The 21,022-nt window shown below is 49.3% G+C and overlaps 1 protein-coding gene and 1 long non-coding RNA gene across 3 annotated transcripts in view; one reads left to right on the top strand and one right to left on the bottom strand.

Moving 5' to 3' along the window:
* The window catches only part of CADM3 (cell adhesion molecule 3), a 31,215-nt gene extending 10,854 nt beyond the window's left edge, over window positions 1-20,361 (top strand). Inside the window, exons 2-10 of one of the 2 annotated variants that reach the window (XM_043452366.1) lie at window positions 7,528-7,629; window positions 9,669-9,809; window positions 10,322-10,474; window positions 11,179-11,316; window positions 11,675-11,845; window positions 14,271-14,361; window positions 14,788-14,957; window positions 17,705-17,830; window positions 19,167-20,361. In XM_043452366.1, coding sequence (XP_043308301.1) covers window positions 7,528-7,629; window positions 9,669-9,809; window positions 10,322-10,474; window positions 11,179-11,316; window positions 11,675-11,845; window positions 14,271-14,361; window positions 14,788-14,957; window positions 17,705-17,830; window positions 19,167-19,285 — 1,211 coding nt within the window. In that variant the 3' untranslated portion in view covers window positions 19,286-20,361. The remainder of the gene's footprint in view (window positions 1-7,527; window positions 7,630-9,668; window positions 9,810-10,321; window positions 10,475-11,178; window positions 11,317-11,674; window positions 11,846-14,270; window positions 14,362-14,787; window positions 14,958-17,704; window positions 17,831-19,166) is intronic. The other variant, XM_043452374.1, reaches the window with a different exon arrangement.
* Window positions 16,754-20,650, bottom strand: LOC122431225. The gene is made up of 3 exons (XR_006266464.1): window positions 20,541-20,650; window positions 17,740-17,860; window positions 16,754-17,241 (listed from the first exon to the last, which is right to left on the bottom strand). It is a non-coding gene; the product is annotated as an uncharacterized LOC122431225 (long non-coding RNA).
* Between the last annotated feature and the right edge of the window lie 372 nt (window positions 20,651-21,022).

Raw genomic sequence — 21,022 nt, 5'->3', positions numbered from 1 at the left:
TTAGGGAAGCCTAAGAGTCATAGAGGGGAAAATATTTTGGGAAGAAATAGGTGCAAGAAAAGAAGGTGAGGAATTATTGAACTTTGGCAGTGGAGTCAGAAAGGACATCAGTTACATTCTCGCCTGGAAGACTCAAAACGATTTTAGGAATAACCACCTCTGGCCAGTAGGGGTCAGTAGAAAATGACCAGAACATGCAAATTGATTGCAGGGCTTTAGCAAAAAGATGCAGTTACTCATGACATCGTAAACGTGGATGTTTTTCTAAAAACATTTGGATATGGGAAAACATTTGGGATAACTGGTTTTTGTTTGTTTGTTTTTTAGTGAAAAGAGGGTTAACACCACGATGTGCTTTTTGTTTTAACCTCAACCTCACGCCCTCTGCAGGCAAGCTGGCCAACTAGCCAACTACCCTAAAGATCCCCTCCTCCTCATTCAGCCTGGAAAAGCTAAGTGCCACACCATTCCAAGGCCAGGAAGCAAAAGCCTTTCAGTTCTAACAACTGCTTAGGATGCAGCCAAAAAGTGTCTGCCAGCCTACAATAATAAACCTGTTTGAGCCCAGATTCGTCCCTTCCAAACCTAAGTCTCTTGGATCATCTAACAGAATAAGATCCCTCATTCTGTAAAGATCTCTTGTTCTCTTGGCTACACTTTACCAAGCTACGGAGGCTAATCAGCATGTTAGGGACTCCTTACAGTGAAGGTCCTCTTCCCCGCTCCATTCACCATCCAGTTTGACTTATATCCTGTTCGCCCCCCGCCCCCTGGGAGAGTAAAGCCACGCCCAAAGAGTAGTGACTTCTTTGGGGCCAAGAGGCTGTTGGGAGCCAGAGAGAATGTAGATAAACAAGACTCCAGGAGGGAAATCCAGACAACAACAGAAATAATGGAGGGAGGGAGGGAATACTGACAAGCTAAGGTCTCAGCAGCCCAGCCAGAGAGAGGGTGGCGGGGGCAGCGAGCTGGAGAGAAGGCCGATCAGGAGGCAGGCAGCTGAAGCGTGACTGAGCTCTGAGGCTCTGAAGTGGATGTGAGCTGGAGCATACCTGAGCTGAGCGGGGAGATCCATTAGGGGATCATGTTGCCTGTGAGGGGACAGGAGCCTGCGCTGAGGAGCCACAGGAAAGGAAGGAAGTACAGCTGAAAAAACAGACAAGCCGTGATGACAAAATAGCTCTTACCTCTATGGCCCCAGCTTTCTTTCATCTGACTGCTCTGTAATACTGGGAATAGAAGCGACCTGGGGACTTAGGGAAGACAAAGTTAAAGAGGAATGTAGAGCAGGAAGTGAGAGAACATTTTGACACTCATGCCCTCATGGTCTTCAACCAGGAAATTACACAGTGACTTCTGCAGAAGTAATAGAATTCCTGGCAACCCAAGAGCAAGCGTGAAAAATGAAGTTTAAAGAGAGTTCTTTGTGATCAGGATGTTATGCTCTAAAGCTATGCAGGTCAAAGTAACTCCCTTCCCAAATCTTGGAGTTATGGATTAAATTGGGCCTCAGATGAGATTCGGAGAAGGCAATGGCAACCCACTCCAGTACTCTTGTCTGGAAAATCTCATGGACGGGGGAGCCTGGTAGGCTGCAGTCCATGGGGTCGCACAGTCAGACACGACTGAGCGACTTCACTTTCACTTTTCACTTTCATGCATTGGAGAAGGAAATGGCAACCCACTCCAGTGTTCTTGCCTGGAGAATCCCAGGGACGGGGGAGCATGGTGGGCTGCCGTCTATGGGGTCACACAGAGTCGGACACGACTGAAGCAACTTAGCAGCAGCAGCAGCAGATGAGATTGGTCCACTTTCTTCCAAATGCAGAAGCAGACATTCACTATTAAAGAAAAATATGGCTCTGGGCATAAGGAAAGGATGCAGACACTGAGTTCTAATTCTGATCTTGTCATGGCCACTCCCTTCAGTGTGACTGAAATATATGTCAGAATCCACTACATAGCTAGGGTCAGGGGAGAATCAAGAGTGAGATCACCTGGCCAGGGAACCCAGCAATGGGTGTAGGTAAACCCTTCTAAAAGTGGGTCCCTTCAGCATTCTGGGCCACAGCCCCCAGGGTGTTTTTCCCTTGGAGATAACACTCCTCCACCCACCTGCCATGGCAGTCGTGAGGAATAACAAGTAGGCTGGGATGAAGAGTATTTTTAACTCTGGAGTTAGAGAAATGCTGAATCATCACCATCACCATCACCATCACCATTAACTCCTACTCGAGGAGCTGGCGTTCTCTATAATCTGGGAAGTGGAGCTCTGGACCCAAGCACTGTAAGGCCAGCAGTGTTTATGCAGAGGAGCTCTGTTCCCTCGTCCCACTGTCCCGAGTGTGCACCTGTGACTTTATATATGGCCCTGAGGCCCATGCAGTGTGGATTCCCCAAACAGACAGGGCAGGGAAAATACATCAACCAAGCAATAAACTTTAAGCACATAAACTTCCCTACTAGCATCACTTAAATTGGAAACATAATACATTTTTATTCATTTCAGTTACTCATGTATTTATTCAATAAATATTTATTGAGTACTTACTATGTGTAAGGCCCTGTCTTTTGTGAAAGACAAAATCACAGGTGTCAATGCATTAGTAAGTCTCCAGTTCCCATCTCTGCTCCTCTTCATATGAACAATCATTCAGAAGGAATCAGAGTGAAAGGGCTACTTTCTCCTTTAAAATGCTGGGAGTCCTGAAGATACTGGGACTCATGGGTAAATAGGCCAAGAATTAAGAAAAGCCCCAGACAACTAAGAGCAAACAAGAAGGCAATCTTAGTTCATAGCCTAGAGCCAGAATGCTATGAAAATGTGAGGCGACTCTGTTTTAACCAGACCCGTCTATTGCTTGGTTAACTGAAGAATCATCCCAGCTCTTTGAGCTGAGCCCCCAAAGGTGTAGATGAAGATGCACTAAGGAATCCAATTGAAAACATAACTCAGTGGGTATAAATCATACTAACACCACAAGCTCCCACTTCCAACTTGCTACACTGTTAATTTTTATCGTATTGCAGGTGACTGTTGTGAATATTGTTTAGGTGAACAAACCTTGGCTAGCAATGCAGGAAGGAATCTTTCCAACTATACCTTCTGCCCCCCAACACACACACAAAGCACATGCTTCTACAAAGGGAGGCAGTGTAGTGAAGATGTGCAAAAAAGTGTCTGGGCTTTGTGGTTAGAGATATCTAAGTTTAAAGGCTGCCCTATCTCAGTACTTATTGGATCTATCATATGGAAACGTTACTTAAATTTTCTGAGTCTTAGTTAACTTATCCTTAACATATGCATAATAATATCTATTAAAGGGCTATTCAGGCTTCTCTGGTGGCTCAGGCAGTAAAGAATCTGCCTGCAAAGTGGGAGACCTGGGTTCAATCCCTGGGTCAGAAGATCCCCTACAGGAGGAAATGGCAACCCACTCCAGTATTCTTCCCTAGAAAATACCTTGGACAGAGGAGCCTGGCAGGCTGCAATCCATGGGGTCCCAAAAAGTTGGTCACGATTGAGTGACTAACACATACACACAGGTTATTTTGGAATAATGAAAACAGAGCACTTGACTTGGATCATGACACATAGAAGGTAATCAATAGAGATTCCCCCCATCTTGTAACTTTCTAGAGCTTCAGCCTCTGGAATATCTACCTTCTTCCTTGGTCCATTTCTTCCTAGCCTGTTTGATTAGCTATTTTCTCTTCACGGGCATATGTTGAACCTAGTTACCCCAACTGAAGATGTTCAGCATCTTTAATTCATTTATTAAGGAAATATTTATTAAGCACCTTCTAAGTGCAATATGCTCTAATAGGGCTGGTACCAAACATAGAGATGGATCAGATATCAACACTACCTGCAGAATTATTATAATTTAGGAGGGAAGCCAAACTTTCAGCTCAAAGTAAAGATTGATGCATAATTTAAGAAAAGCAGATAAAATGTTGTAATAACAACAACAACAAAATCAGAAATGATTTCCACCTGAGGCAATCAGGGAAGCCTTCTTGAAGGAAGTGCCACAAACAAATAGGCTTCTAAGGATGGTTAGAGCTTAGATGTGTGCAGATGGGTGAAGGGCATTATCAACACAGTGACTGTGGGAAAGTGAAATGTGGGAAAGTGAACTTTGCTGTAAAGCAAAGGGTTTACAGAAAGAATTCCAAATAGCATCATATGTCTGGGATATGGGGTGAGTGAAGTAAAGAAGCAACAAAGCTGAAAGGCATATTGGCATCAGACTGCAGGATCTTGTGAGCTAGGCTAACAAATCTGGATGTTATCTGCAGATGATGGGAAGTCAGTGAAGGTTTCTAAGCAGAGAAACAACATGACCTATATGACTGGAGCTCTCTTTACCAGTTTTTCTACGTGAGTAACCTGGGCCTCCCCTTTCTAATGGTCTTATGGTCTCAAAGTCTACATTTCCTTCCAATGACCCTGCCTGAAGAGAATTGTCACTATTTCCACTTCAAAGTGCATGCCACCTTTTCAGAGCACTCTCTTAAGTTCTTTCCAGTCTGAACCCATTGAGGGAATTTATGCTGATGTCATAAACGATTGGCAAGATCTAAATCCAAAGAACAAGGCTTTCACAATCCAGGTTATAATTTCTGCCACTTATCCATGTTTCTATGAATAACATTATATAATCATTCAGCTGCTCCCAGGAGAGTGGCTATTCAGAATTTATCATTACAGGTGTACAGTTTTATAAAAACAGCAAGAAAACTTTCAGGCATATTAACAGACAATTCTCAAGAGGAGACAGGAGATCATAAGTACTTTGGAGAATTAAAGGGGAAAATATCACCCCTCGCAGGAAAAAAAAAAAGAGCTATTTCTTAATCAGTTTCTTAAAACATAGCAAACCAGAATGAGTTCCTTATAAATCTACAGAGACAATATATCAAGCATATCCCCAACATGCCACTTATTAGAGAGTATTTGTTTAGTTATCAGACCCCTCAGCTAAACAATTCAGTCTGGTTTGAATGACCAACATCATCATTTCACTTATTCATCCTATGCAGAAAAAAAAAAAAAAAAAAGCCAGCAAAATGCAGGAGGAGGGGAGGGATGAATGTAATGTAAGCAAGGAAAAAAGCAACGGAGGAGAAGGCCGAAAACAGCACAGATGAAATAAGGAGCAATAGAATGAAGACTAAATCCATGCTGTTTGGACAGAAGACATGCTCTGCCTGAGTGAGAACGGACAGATCAGAGTGCCAATTGTGACTGAATGAATTACCAGAGGCAATTAAATGTGCTGAGGGCCCACTACAGGCTAAGTACTGAAGATACGAAGATGAAAAAGAGAATGCTCTTGCCCTCTTTACCAACTCAAAGTTTAGATAAGGAGGCTGATAACTAAAGAAAATTGCAATACAGTGGGCTGAAATGTTGTAAGAAAGAGAAGCTGCTGAAAAAGCTTTAAGAGCACCAACCAGCAGAAGGAAGAGGATCCTTGAAAGGGGTCCTATTTGCGTGCCTTTAGGTAAGTCACCGAACCTCTCCAAACCTCGCTTCTAAAAAGGGACCCTATCTGGCTGCCTCTCTCTCAAGGTTGCTTTGACATGAATTCATGGTTGAAAGTCCACTCTGAAAACTGAAAGCCTTTATGCCAACGTAAGAGAGAGCTATTTTCTCCATTTGAGCAAAGGTCTATTTAGTGCTTACTTTGGGTACTGGGTACCAATGCTGTGGGGTTGAGCACTGACCCCTCTCTGGCTTTCCGGGTCCCTCCGCCATGCCAAGCTTTAGCACAACCAATCTGGGTCCCCAATGAAGCACCCACAAACAGACTACCTGGAAAATACCACGAAACACTCACCAGCTTCCGGTTGCCTCCATCCTTGAGGTCCACAGAAGATAGCAGGATGACAGCTTGGCCCCCAGGGAGAGTCTCTGAGCACCCTCGGCGACCTCATCCTGGCCGCCCTTCTTTCTCCCATCCTCATCTTTTTTGCCTCTCCTCATCAGCACTTTCCTTGCCCCCTCTCCTGTCGACTTCTACCTGCTACAGATCCTTTTTTTCTCTGTTGCACTCCCCCTCCCCATTTGGGCATGAGTACTTCTCCTGTTCGGGAGTAGAGTCAAGTCTCCAACTCCTGCAGGACGTCTGAGAGAGCGTGAAGAGCGGCGGCGTCCCCGAAGCTGTCTTTAAGAGCCCTCTCCGGAGGCTAGGACTCCTAACACCCTCTCCCTTCCCCCGTCTGGCTCCCTTCTCCCCTCCCCCACGCCCTGCTCTCCCGTTCGGCAGTTCTCTCCCTCGCTCCCTTTCTTCTCGTGGCCCCTAAGCCCATTTCCCACTTCTCTTTTTAGTCTGCCACCCGTGCCACCCCGTGCCCTCCCCACCACCCCCCTGCCCATCTTCCGTGGTCCCACCACCCTCTTCTCGTCCTTTTCTCTCCCAGCCCCCACCTCCGCGGGCTCCGGAGCCGGCGCGAGGAGGTGACGAGGGGCGAAGTTCTGCCGGGACCCCGGGACAAGGAGCCGCTCCGGACTCTGCTCAGCAGCCGATGGCGTCACTGAGTTTTGCGTACGTGATTGGCTATCTCTGGGTTTACGACGGGCGATCCTGGCAAGATTGTGCGAACGGGTTTCTTTGTCCCCCTGCCTCTCAGGTTGAATTGGGGGAATAGGCCATGGACACTGTACGCTACTTCACGACAGGGTCTAGGGAGAGAGCTGTGACTCAGGCCTTGCGCGTGTGTTGTGCCAGATGAGGGGAGCAGAGTCAGTGATGTAAAGTGGTGAGTGGGACTGAGGGCGGAGGAGGAAAACTTGAGAATATGAACTCTGGATAGAAGGGAACTGTCTGGGAAGGCGTGGCGCAACTTGCAGCCCCAACTGTGGTCTCTTTCTGCAGTGCTGAGGGTTTTACCTTGAAACAGAGCTTGGGCTTTGGAAGCAGGCATTTAATTTCCAGTCTTTGTTCTTCTATTTGTAGGACCTTGGGCAAGTCACTTCATTCGGTTTCCTCTCTGTGAGGTAGAAATGATAATACCAATATGCTTATTTAACTGGTTCATTTAAAGGATTAAATGGAAACATTTTCAAATGATTAAACCTGTCATTGTTTTAGTAGAGAATATGGTGTAGCAGAAAGAATCCTGGATCAGAAATAAAGAGTCTTTGTTATCTTTCATGTTTCTGTATGACCTTTACCAAGCCACTTTTAACCCTTGTGGGCCTCATTGCCCTCATCTGTGAGCTGGGAGAACTGGACCCGTCGATCTCTAAGATCACTGTTGGCTCTAACATTATATGACTGACTACTAAAGCTTAGCATCCTCCTTAGTTCACCCTTTCAAAGAAGGACTTCACTTCCTTTTTCAGGACTCTGGTTAATCTCTCCCCTTTGTGAGAAGATCATCTTCTCTTAGGAACCCTGGTGAACGTGCTTTTCATAGGGCCCAGTCCTCTCCCCCACCCCCAGCAACGAAAGTACAGATCTCAAACTATAGCAGCTTACATGTAGGGCTCATCCTTGATGGAGACTCTCTCCCCAGGCTACTGGCAAGAGCAGAATTTGGAGCTGGGAACTCTGGCTTCACTCGACGAGGCCATCAGCTCCACAGTCTGGAGCAGCCCTGACATGCTGGCCAGTCAAGGTGAGAATCCAGGCCCCCTCATCTCGATGTCCCTCAGTCCCCTCAGCCATTCTCAAATCATCTCTCACTCATGTTGCTTCCACCCCGTGTTCTCACTCCCCTCATTACCACACAACTCTTCCTCCTCTCCATCTGACATTTTAGTACTTAGTTCTACACCACCAACTTCTCTGGCACCTACTCCTCCTTCCCTCGCTCCAGTACAGAGACCTCTGTTTCCCCTACACCTTTTTCCAAAAATCAAATAATTCTGGGAGGAGTGTATTATGCAGAATAAAGAGGTTCTGGAAGGACTCACTTGAGGTAGAATTCTTCAAAAGGAACCAGGGACAATGGGATTACTAGTCAAACATCACTATATGGTGAGCAGTAAATGAAAGACTTCCCAACCCTTCCATTGAAATATTTAAGGAATATGTCACTCCCACATTTATTCAGCCCACTCAGTCTCTGGCTCGCTAATATCAGAGTTGTAGTTTTAGTCCTCAAGTTAGGCAACTACCTGAGGAGCATTCCAGAGAAAAGAGTACTGCCTTGCGAGTTAGGAGGCTTCTAGTCCTGACTGGAGCCATCGATGAGTGGCATGATCTGAAGCAATCACTTCACCAACATTGCCTCATTGTCTACATCTGTAAAATGAGGGAATTGGATTCCATGAGCCTTAAGATCCCTGTCCATTCAAATTTTTATGATTCTAAATGCTAAAACCGCCAGCCAGGATTTGGGCTCCCTTCTGGAGACAGCCACCCAGAGCTGTTGGTGCTTCATGTCAGCGCTGGCAGGCACCACGTTTGCCCCTCAGGGCCTGCTCTGTGCCAGGAGTGCTCATTGACTGTTCCTTGAAAATGCAACTCTTGGGACGGAGAAAGACAGGAGAAAGCAAATAAAGTAGGGATAAGGTTGGTGCCATAGGGAATGTGGGGATTTTTAAAAATTGCTCAATTAGGGAGTGTAGGAAGTATGTTTCTTTGTTTCCAATTCAGAGATGACATTGCTGGGTAAATAACTTAGCAGGATAGAAGAAAGTGTGTGAAGAAAGTTTCAGAAATCCGAGCTGGAAGGTCAGAGCTATTGGGTCATAGGAAGTCAGACCTGAAGATGAGGGAATCAATATTGGGAATCAGTCCATGCTGGGGGGCACATGGGACAATATTAGGTGAAGGAAGCACGTGTCACACAGGCTGAGAGGCTCATAGCTCAAACTGATTGGAAGGCATATTTGGAATTCAAAGGCCTCATCTGTAAGTTATCTTATTATCTTCTTTTGTTTAACTTGACTAAGGAGAGAGGGATTAGAAACCACACCCCTCCATCACATTGAAGGGAAAACTTTAATCCATTCTTCTTTAAAATAACATCAGGATGGTGAGTTGGGTTTGTGTGTTGATTTGGGAGGCGGGTAGCACTGATACTGAGAGGAATATGTTAAGGGAACTGATGACTAGAGGGAAGTTCTTGTTGGAGGAATTGAGAAGTCTGTGTCAAAATGTTCCTTTTTTTTTTTTAATCTGTTTTGTTTGTTTATTTTGCAGTTTTATCAGCTACCTCTTGTGTAAATGAATGTGTAACCCAAGGGCCGACTTGGCCTTTTCTTCACCTTTAGTTTGGGGATTATTAGTCTCAATTGCTTCTCCTGTTCTTGCGCTCACATGCAGGTGGAGGCAGGAAGGTAAAAGAGAATGACAGATTTGTATGTGTGTTTTCAAAGGTGAATGGTAGCACTCTATCAGAAAAGATACATGTGGAATGGTATGTGTCGATTTGGGGTGCCTTTATTCCTCTCAATGTTTGTGGCCCTGTCCGTTCATTCAGCAAATATTCAACAAGTGACTGTTTTTCTGTGCATTCGAAGCAAGAGGAAGTAAGGTCTGTCTCCCCCTACCCCCACCCTCACCCCTCTTCCTCCCCCCGTGGTGTGTTAAAAGAATACAGAGACATGGGCCTTGGATGGTTGTAATTAGATGAGCCGGACTTTAACCCAGAAATGGGTGGAGGGGTCAGCACTGTGTCTGCAAACTAACCCTATTCTGCTCCTGCAGACAGTCAGCCCTGGACATCTGATGAGACAGTGGTGGCTGGTGGCACCGTGGTGCTCAAGTGCCAAGTGAAAGACCATGAGGATTCATCCCTACAGTGGTCTAACCCTGCCCAGCAGACTCTCTACTTTGGGGAGAAGAGAGGTAGCATCCTATGAGTTGTCTCCCTCCCATGGGCTGAGGAATGGGGCTGCAGAGCTGAGAGGAAATGTCCCTGCAGTTCAGAGGCTGAGAAACATGAAGGGAGGCTATTTGGGGAATCAACAGGCCATGGGTTCCTCAACTGGCTCCAGAGAAACTTCATTATCATGGCTCTGACCTAGGTCATGCATGGTACTATAGGGTCCTGCCCAAACGAAAGGGCACCCCAAAGGAGCCCTGAGTGACAGCTGATGACAGTGTTGCCCCAAGGTAGCCCACACATCCAGTCTACTTTTCTGAGTATCTCTGAGGCTACTGAGCCCAAGGGCCTAGGAAAGGGACTGAATATCTGAAAGACTGCTCAAACTCAGGAGCAGTTTTTTTTCCCCCCTGCCCCAAACTATGCTAGACCCTTTCTCAGGAAAAAAAAAAAAAAAAAACTGGCCTGGGATTGGAAGATAAAGATGAAAGGTGCCAGTAAAAGTTTTGCTTCCAATTCTCGCGATTTCCCCCAGCCCTTCGAGATAACCGGATTCAGCTGGTTAAATCTACACCCCACGAGCTCAGCATCAGTATCAGCAACGTGGCCCTGGCCGACGAGGGTGAATACACTTGCTCCATCTTCACTATGCCCGTGAGAACGGCCAAGTCCCTCGTTACCGTGCTCGGTGAGGCTCCCAAACCCTGATGTCTCCATGGCGCGCTTCCTTGCAAACAGATCTCCCTGGGTGGGCCTCTAAAGCAGCCTAGAGCCAAGCAATTCTCCAGGCATGTTGGGAAAGTTCAGCCTGTGTTAATATTGCAATGTAATGAAATGCAAAGCGTGCTGGGTCTAATTCTAATCTTTTCTCCTTTACTTACTGTTTGCTCTGGGACAAATCTTTAACTCTCTTTGAGCTTGAATTTCCTAACTTGTAACAGAAGGATGCTAGTGTCTCTTCCACTTTCCTCCGAAGACTGTGTGATGAGACACAAACATGAGAAATATGTTCAGTGTATGATTTTGATTTCCAAGACAAGTACACTCATTGTCTGCATGCTCTCATCTTGACCCCGTATTTCAATTTCCTTCTTTGCTTCCCTGAGCGTCACACTATGTCTGTGGCCACCTAGCTGTGCTTTAGTGCGTTGGGTCATCTGAGGTATCATCTCAGGTACAGTAAAGCTCCCACTGCTGTATCTTTTCCCTCTGGGGCGGTCTTTCCTCCTGGTCCTCAGGAAGGAGATCAAAGAGAAAGACAATTTCTCTAGCCTTCTACCCGTCAGGAACCAAAGTAGAACCCAGATATCCTAGCCCTCAGAGAGTGCATCCCAGCAGGGAGAGCTGAGGGTGCCTCTCCTTCCCATCCTGGCCACCCCCTATTCGTGGCAGGAATCCCACAGAAGCCTATAATCAGTGGCTACAAGTCATCATTACGGGAAAAGGATACAACCACCCTAAGCTGTCAGTCTTCTGGGAGCAAACCTGCAGCCCAGCTCACCTGGAGGAAGGGTGACCAAGAGCTCCATGGTAAGTTCTTCCTGCCTTGGGGGCGACAGGAGGAGGTGGTGCTGGGGCGGCAGGGAGGAGGGAGGGAGAGAGGGGTACCTGTCTGCCTGTCTGTCTGTCTACGTGCACATAAGCCATGGTATAGAAGAGGAGAAGGGAAGGATAGATAATCTGTGTACACTTGTGTTTGAATGTGTGTGTGTGTGTTGGGGCCTCCATCCTCCCTGTGTGTACATATCCATTTCACAACTTCCTAAGTCTGTCTAAGCTGAGATGCACCATCTGTATGTCTTCGGTGGGGCCCACACAATCCCCGCATGGTAGGGCTCACTCTGTGTCTGTGTGTATGTGTGTGCACGTGTCTGTTTCTGCTCTCTAGGGGAATCTACCCGAATACAGGAAGATCCCAATGGCAAAACCTTCACCGTCAGCAGCTCAGTCACCTTCCAGGTCACCCGGGAGGATGATGGTGCAGACATCGTGTGCTCTGTGAACCATGAATCTCTAAAGGGAGCTGACAGATCCACTGCTCAACGCATAGAAGTTTTATGTATGTCATGGGCTTGTGGGTGAGGAAGATCTGGTATAAGTTGGGGAGTGGGGAAAAAAAAGGGCTTCCCAGGTGGCACTGGTGGCAAAGAACCCACCTGTCAATGCAGGAGACTTAAGAGACGGGAGTTCAATCTCTGGGTTGGGGAGATCCCCTGGAGGAGGGCCTGGCAACCCACTCCATGGGGTTTCCATGGACTGAAGAGCCTGGCGGGCTACAGTCCACAGGGTCGCACAGAGTCAGACACGACTGGAGTGACTTAGCACATATGCACGGAGAAAAGAAAAGTGTGGGTGACTGTATATGAAGAACCAGGCACAGATAATAGGGGGAAAAAAAAATAAGATGTGCCAGTGGTAGGCCAAGGGTCAGCAAACTTTCTCCAGCAATGGTCAACATTTTAGGTTTCGAGGGCCATGTGGCCTCTGTCTCAACTAATTAACCCTGTTGTTGCTGCAGGAAAATAGCCACAGATCACATGTAAATAGTGAACATAGCTGTGTTCCAATAAGACTTTATTTACAGAAGCCTGTAGCTGGAGGGACTTGGCCCAATAGGTAAATTTACCGTCTCCTGGGTTAGGCCAGTGTTATGCATCTAAATTGTAAATTATAGCAGTAACTGCAGCAAATCAGGAGTCAGGAGAAACAGATTCTCATCTGCCCCTCCACCACTTCCTAGCTGAGTGATGTTAGGGAACTTACCCCACTGAGCTTGGTTCTTTATTTGGTAAATGAGAAGATGGACATGGAATCATGAAGGCCTCCTCTTGGTCTAACATACTACGAGTTCAAGAAAAGAGATGATAGGAAAACCACTCTCGCTGGCATCATTAGCCCTAGATTTTTCCCAGTATTCCCCCCATCCGCCCCAGCTGTATGATTTTTCTTGGGATTCTGACCTGAAATGGCCACTGTCAACAATCACTACTCCCAACCTTTCCAAGGATCCTTGTTCCTTTATGGAATCTGCCTTGCAAACAGATGGGAAATTTAGCAATTTTCAAAAAGAACTTCTCTGAGTAGAAAAGTCAAGGGGGACAAAAGTAAAGTACAAAGGCAGAAGATAATGAGTTACAAAATAATGCATTTCTTGTCCTAACTTTTCTAAAGACTGGTTGCTTTTCTAAAAGAACTCAGACCCTTCACCCACCTCTTTCTTATGGAAGACCCAGGCCTGACTCCAGGGCTATTTTAATCAATTGCCAGACCCATTGCTGGCATTGCACGTGAGGTACGTCCGGGGTGGCGTCACTGTGCATTTAGCAGATTCTCAGTCTGGATTCCGGCTGCGGTGACACTACTGACCAGCTGTGTCACTGTTAGCAAACCATTTAATCTCAGAGTGGGCCCTGCCTACTTCAGTGCGTTTCATAAGAACAAATGAAACAATATCTAATGAAAGAACTTTGCAAACCTCAAAGGTCTATATTGCTCTAAGTTGTTCCTCTGATTATTAGTTCTGAGTGTAAAGCCCCTGACCTTGAGCTTCTTGTCCTGGCCCCTGGCCAGGGCTAAAGAAGACCCTCTCGTGTCTGAGTCCCAAAGACTTCTCTGTTAGGTACCAGACCATCTGGCAGTCACTCTCCAGGGACCCTTTTGGCTTCCGTGTGATCAGCAGTCAGTCAACAAATGCTACACTCCAGGCACCACACCGGAGGTTTCTCTGGCTGCGGGGCCCCGGAACACCCATTCTCTCACCTGGCCTGAGTCTCTTTGTCCTGTTTGATTGGACTGAAACACGTTCATTAACCGGTTGTTAAGGTTGGCTCTATCCTTAGGGGGAGCTCGGCCTCTTTATCTGTTGTTCTAAACCAGCATCTGGTTGTATTGTTCTATGCGGCCATCTGGACCCAGCCTCCTAAGCAGCCCTTCGGCATTGGTGGCAGATGCCATTATTCCTTCCCAGAGCCCATGTATATTGTGTCAGTGCCTTTTTGTAGCCAAAATATGACCCCCATCTCTTGCTCTTTCCAAGCTCTCGCTTCATTTTTGGACTGGCCCCTAAAAATGGTATTTTGAGTTAATGCAGCGCTTCCTGTTTAAACTGCCTTGCAGAGAGGATGGAGAGATTGTGAGCTCAATCAGTGATCAAATTCAAGTTTATCTGTTTTGTCAAAAATTGTATTAAGTCCCATTTATGTGCTTGGCACAGGTGATCCCGATTCCCCTTCTCAGCTCTCTGTTAAGACATCCCTGGGTCCCTAGCAAGGACAGACACAGCTCTACTTCTGCAAGGTTTTCAGACATCCAATGGCAGTAGTACTCTTTGCTCAGAGAGGCGGGGGTGGGGTGGCCTTGGTTGCACAGCCTCTTGGGCTCCCAGGCCTTTAGAGGTGGATGCTGACTTGCGTAACTGAATGGCTTTGAGATGGAGGCAGTCTAAATGGCATGGAATCACGTTGGCACCGTTTCCTTCTCTGCAGACACACCAACAGCGAAGATAAGGCCAGACCCTCCTCATCCCCGCGAGGGCCAAAAGCTGTTGCTCCACTGTGAGGGACGTGGCAACCCCGTGTAAGAAGATCCGTTTCCTGGACTTTAACACACCTCTGCACACGAAGGCTTCACCTCAAGCCTTCCTGTCTCCTTCATGCTATCTGAGCCTCTCGTTTTCCTTGACACTGTCGAACAAGGCCCATCTTCTGACTGTTTCTCCTGCAAAGCAGCAGAAGTGGGGAGGGGCCACTCCCAGACTGAGCCCCTGAGGTTCCTGTAAGGAACCAAGCCAGTTAGATACGAGCTCGGCAGTCTCCCTCATCCCCAGGCTGGGCCTCAGGGGTCACCCCCACCCCCTGCCCCAAGCGGTTCAGTGTCTCCGGCCCCTCGAACCGCTCAAGCCCCCGTCACGCTGCCCTTGACTTCCCCGTGTGCGGGTCTGTTTTCTCCTCTAGCTCCGTGCCCTGCTCTTTCCTAACACTTGGGATTTCTCTGCCTCCACAGCCCCCAGCAGTACGTGTGGGAGAAGGAGGGCAGCGTGCCCCCGCTGAAGATGGCCCAGGAGAGCGCCCTGATCTTCCCCTTCCTCAACAAGAGCGACAGTGGCACCTACGGCTGCACGGCCACCAGCAACATGGGCAGCTACAAGGCTTACTACACGCTCAACGTGAACGGTGAGCCCTCCGAAGCTCTCGTCCAGCAGACCCCTTCTCTCCTCTGCCTTCTGGTCCTCTCCTCTTTCCGTCTCCTGATAGCCTCCCCAGACCGCGGCTGGGAGCGGACTGGGGGGGGCAACAGTCCACCACTGGAGGCCCAAGGACGCAGGCTCCGGGTCCACTCTCGGATGTGGAATAAGGACAAATCGATGGGATGGTGGACTTTCATCTGCCTCTGTTTAGCCATGACCCAGGTGATACCATCCTTCAATCTTTGTGCTCACCTGGCAACAAGAGTCAGAATTCTGTGTGCCCAGGCCCCAGCGTCTCTCATCTGTGTGCAGAGGCATCTGTCTTTGCAGCAGGGCTATCCTCAGAGTCACTTCTCCTGTGACTGATACAGGATGCTTGCTGCTGCTGCCATCTCCTTCTCTGAGGATCTTTGACATGCTATAGAGAATCCATGCAGAAGACAGAGATAAATTTGTACTACGTGGAGAGATAGTCAGAATCTTTTTCTCAGATGCCATATCGTCTAGAGAGACTAGATGATGTTCCTTCTCTGAACTTTGTCCCAAAGGTGTGACTACAAAATTCATCTTCAAGAAAAGCGACAGGCTAAGCCTCTTTATGGAGATTTTTTTTGAAGACCCCTCCCCAATAACAATGGGGGCTTCCCAGGTGGTGCTAGTGGTAAAGAACCCCCCTGCCAATACAGGAAATGTAAGGGACGGGGGTTCAATCCCTGGGTCAGGAAGATTCCCTGGAAGAGGAAATGGCCTCCAGTATTCTGGCACACTCCAGTGTTCTTGTCTAGAGAATCCCGTGGACAGAGGAGCCTGGCGGGCTACAGTCCTCAGGGTCGCAGAGAGTCGGACACGACCAAAGCGTGAGCATGCAGCAGATAGGAACACTGAGTCCCTCCAGAAACTCAGGCTCCCCTCAGAATAGGGGACGCGCGTTGTCAGGGGGACATCAGAGACTCCCTTACAGGAAATGTCCATTAAAGCAGTGTGGAGATAGCAATCAGGCCTCCCAGGAGTAAGAGACCAGAGGTCTCGGGACTCCAGGGGCAAACCTCAGCAACGCGGGAGCTGCCTCAGCACAGCAAACAAAGCTATTGTCGGGTGCCAGGAGCAAGGACAATGCACTGAGCTTCTGTTTCTGCCCCCAGATCTCTCCAGGCCAGCTCTGATGACCATTGGCAGAGAAGGAAAGCTCCCGTGCCCTTGTGGTTGGTCTCTTGCTGATCCCGCCACTCTGCGCTAGAAGCCCAGTCCTCTGACTGGTCTGCTTCCCGTGCTGACGCCTGGTGGTAGAATTAGTTACTGCATCTGCCTCCAGAGAGAACTCTGAACAGAGCTGACTTCCAACTACCTGGAGTGAAATTAGATGGAGTTATACCTAGAGACGCCAACCTGTGTTGATGAACCCAGAGGTCATTTTCGCCGTGCCAACCTAGGCTTTCCTAGGGACTTTTCATTCTTACAGTCTTTGGGATGATTATCTAGAATTGGTTTTTAATAAAGGTTATATCTCACATTCTCTTGGAGGCAGGGGAGAGGAACAGTGGATAACCTCACCATGTTCCCTCCAGTTTGAACCATCACACCCACTCTTCCTATCACAGAGACACAGGGACCTTCTTCTCCCTCCCTCCCAAGCAGAGCATGCAAACCAGAGCATAATTTTTTTTTTCCCCAAATAAGGTGGAGACAGGCAAGGAGCTAAAAAGCTGGCCCAGTCAAGCCAGAGGAGACATAAGGTAGGAGAGAGAAAATGGACGAGGAGTCGATGAGGCATCAAAACTCAAACTGATTCTATTTAAAAAAAAAAAAAAAAATAGTAGCTCTCCCATGGGTGGGAGAGCCTTAACTGCAGCTCGTATAATTTTGGACATGTCAGAACTGTGTCCCAGGCATGGGCACTGTCTCTTCAGATCTGTGGGACTCTGACTGTGACTGCGGCTCTCCTCGGCATGCCTGGCCAAGCCTGTGCTTGGGAATCTGTCCCCTATAGACACTGCTGTGGAGGACAGAGTCTCTGTATCTGATGACAGAGGCCATCAGAACTGGGAGGAAGAAATTCAGTCTTTGTCCTTCGCACAAACCTTTGGCTGGTGGGGAAGTGAAGATGGAACCCCAGACCTCTCTGGTGAAAGGAAGATTGGGTCTTGCTGGAACTCTAAGCTCCCTGACAAGAAGGAACACTTTTCTTTATACAGGGAATCACAGTCCACCATCTATGCACAGTTCACGTGCCTATTCCTGTCTCCAGCATTTTTTCACAGCTCCTTTCCAATCTGCAATAAGGACAATGTGTGATTAGGTTGAGAAGCCCCCCTTAGAAAAGCCAGCTCAGAATACCAAGCAGACAGAAGGGTAAGAGGGTATGGGGGATAGGGAAAGAATATCCTGATAACCCAGAAATTCAAAGACAGACACAGACAGAGAGAGAGAGAGAAGATAAGAAAAGATGTAGAGATCAAAGTGTTGATCTTTGACCAGGGTCAGGCTTCAGGTTCACGAACTCAGAAGGTTAAGTGTGAGCAGATATATCTGTTTATTCTTGCATATGTTTTTTAAAACAAGTCCTATGTTTCAGATACTGTGTAAGAAGCCAGGTGTAAAGTGAGACAGATCCCTTGTGTTGGATGAAGCCGCTCTGTTCCCTCTGAGGTGTCGGATGGTCCATGGCCCAGGGCAGACACGCTGTAAGGCGCAGGTCCTTCCCAGATCTGACTGTGTGCTCCCCTCTCCCCCCAGACCCCAGCCCAGTGCCTTCGTCCTCCAGCACCTACCACGCCATCATCGGGGGGATCGTGGCTTTCATCGTCTTCTTGCTGCTCATCCTGCTCATCTTCCTCGGTCACTACTTGATCCGGCACAAAGGTCAGAGGCGCGAGGGAGCATCACGAGGGACTTGAGAGAGGACAGGGAGATCATGAGGGGCCGGCAGGGTAGGCGCGGCCAGAGGGAAGGGCCTTCGGAGTCTCAGTGGGCGGGAGTGTCTGAAACCCTTGGAGCGCTGGTGGAGGAAAGAACACGGCCCACCTGTGATAACTGAGCACCGCCAGCCCCATAGTCAGGCCTGATCACCTGGTGATCATCCAGGTGAAGTCAGACCTTCCCACCCAGTCAGCTGCTGCAGCCATGCCGCCCTGCTTCCAGGGCCGTCGGGTGAGACAGGACTGCCGCAACTCTGCATCCCCCTCCTATTTCTTCCTGCGCTTTGCTCCTTTCAGTTTAGCCTCATGGTTTTTGTCCTTTGAGCGCCTCACCCCTTAACCCCATACCATCCCTTCCCTTTTCTCTCCTCTCTTGTATCTCTCGGAGAAGGCAATGGCACCCCACTCCAGTACTCTTGCCTGGAAAATCCCATGGACGGAAGAGCCTGGCAGGCTACAGTCCGTGGGGTCGCAAAGAGTTGGACACGACTGAGCGACTTCACTTTCACTTGTCACTTTCATGCATTGGAGAAGGAAATGGCAACCCACTCCAGTGTTCTTGCCTGGAGAATCCCAGGGACGGGGAAGCCTGGTGGGCTGCTATCTATGGGGTCACACAGAGTCGGCCACGACTGAAGTGACTTAGCAGCAGCAGCAGCAGCTTATATCTCTGCCATCTCTCCCTCCCCTCTCCTCATATGCCTTCCTCTCAGACAGCCCTCTGTTATTCCTTGTAAGCCAGCCGCCTGGGTCTTAGTTGCGTTGCAGCACATGAAATCTTTTTTAGCTGTGGTATGTAGGATCTAGTTCCCTGACCAGGGATTGAACCCAGGGCCCCTGCGTTGGGAACACAGAATCTTAACCACTGAACACCCAGGGAAATCCCTGGCCAGCAGCCTGACTCTGTGGACAGGTCAGACGCTAGCCAGATCTCAGCAGTGCAGTCATGGAGCTGACATCGCAGCTTTCCTGTTACCAGTGTATGAGCACACGTGTGTGTATACACACATACACACACACACACACACACACACCTTTTTTTTGGCCTGTGTTATAGATGAGACTAAAAGCAGGCTCCATCAGTTCTTAGTAGTGTGTTCAGGTGAGAGATATCAGCAGCAAGATGCTAATCAGGGCAGGTGGGGAAGAAGAAAGCTCCAGGTAGGAGAAAAGTTACAGAAGCAAGGTGCGAGTGAGTGGGTGGGAAAGTGGCCGGTGGGGGGGAGCCTCCGAGATTCGGAAACTGCTCCTGAAAGGAGGAGCCTCTTCTCTCTTCCCAGGAACCTACCTGACGCACGAGGCGAAAGGCTCCGACGATGCCCCCGATGCAGACACGGCCATCATCAATGCAGAAGGCGGGCAGTCGGGCGGGGACGACAAGAAGGAATATTTCATCTAGGGGCGCCCCCCGGGACCCCATGGGGACGTCTGGGGCCATCACCAACCTGGACTTGTACAGAGCGACCCCAGGGCTGCCCCTCCCGCTTGCTCCCCAGCCCCCCCCCACCCCCCTGTACAGAATGTCTGCTTTGGGTGCGGTTTTGTACTCGGTTTGGAATGGGGAGGGCGGGTGGGGAGGGAGGGTTGCCCTCAGCCCTTTCCGTGGCTTCTCTGCGTTTGGGTTATTATTATTTTTGTAACAATCCCAAATCAAATCTGTTTCCAGGCTGGAGGGGCAGGGGCCCTGGGGTGAGGAAAGCAAAACAAACAAACAAACAAACAAGACCCACACAAACAGAAAACGTGGAGTGTTAGAAGGAGGATGAGGAGAGGGTTAGGGCAGGAAGGAGCTGGGTCAGTTTGGTGGGGGACCCTCACCAGCCCTCGGTCATGAGAGCCTCTTCCTGGATTTCTCTGGGGTCGGGGAGGTTGTGAGCAGGAGGCGGGAGGTGGCTTTTCCTCTGTAAGTTGCACACCTTGAGCTCTGCACAGAGAAGGTACCACCTGACACCCCTCCCCCTCCTCCCTAATAGGACAGGGGTGAATGGGGGTGCCCCAGGAGATGTGACCTGCAGCTGGCACACAGCCACACGGGGCCCAGGGCTTCCCCACGTGGGAGGGCACGGGTCCCTGCAGGAAGGGCAGAGTTGGAGAGAAAGGATGGCAGAGATGGCCCTCTCTGCTCTCCCCGCCCCCACCACCCGGCCCCTATGGTGAATGAAGCCAGGCCCTTTTTCCAGGAACCACCCTTGGGGGACAGCAGAGCAAGGCTGCCCCTCCTTGCTCTAGCAGCTGTGGGGGAGGTGCGGCTCTGCGCCCTAAACTGCATCTGCTTCCCCGCCCAGGGGCCCCTGACTCTCTCACTGGAGCCCTGGACTGTTGCACGGCAACCACTTGTCTTAGGCACTGCTCAGCAACTTCGCCTCCCTGTCTTGTGCTGCCCTCTGCCCCCTCCTGTTCTCCAAGCCCTCCCTCCCTCCCTCAGCAGCCAGGCAGACAGAACAACAAAAATACTAAAAGGAGCTTCACTGCGCTGAGCTGTTTCCTGCCCAAACGAAGGGAATAGTCATGTGTGTGTCGGTGTGTGTCTGTGTGTCTGCGCACTTGTGTATGTGAGCGAGAGGCAGAGGGGCTCCTGGGCAGGTGGGGGGCTGCGGGGCATGTGGAGGAGGGCTGTGGGAGCTGACAGGCCCTAGGCAGGCTGGGCACCTCACCTGGGATGTCGCTCCATCCTGGAATTTCCATGCCGTCCCCGGCGCCCATCTGTTACGGAGAAAACAGTCCCGGGGTGTGTTTTTGCTCAGTCGTCCATCTCATCTCTCCCTGAAACACAGGGCATTCAACCTCTGCCTCCGTCTCCCCGTCTCGGAGCCACGGAGTCAGTGCTAAAGCCTTTGCTATGCATCCCTCAGGCCTTCCGCTGGCACTGACCTGGAATGACCACTTCACTTCTTGTCCCCATAGTCTGTACCCGGTGCGTTGAGGGCTAGGAGCAAAAGCGCCTGTCTCCTTCCCATCTCCATTCCATCCCTGCTTTTGATTTTCTGTCTTCCTTGTGGCCAAGCCGGTTGCCATGGAAACGAGGCCGCGCGCCCTCCGCGCCCGCCGGCCGCCCCGCCTCAGACCCAGGTGCCCCTTGGCGCCGCTCTCACCCTCCTCCAGCATGTCTTGCTGTCCTGACCACCCAGGGGTGTGC

Source organism: Cervus canadensis, chromosome 2, assembly GCF_019320065.1.
Source record: "Cervus canadensis isolate Bull #8, Minnesota chromosome 2, ASM1932006v1, whole genome shotgun sequence".
Taxonomy (NCBI): Eukaryota; Metazoa; Chordata; class Mammalia; order Artiodactyla; family Cervidae; genus Cervus; species Cervus canadensis.
This window is presented reverse-complemented; position numbering and strand designations above follow the sequence as displayed.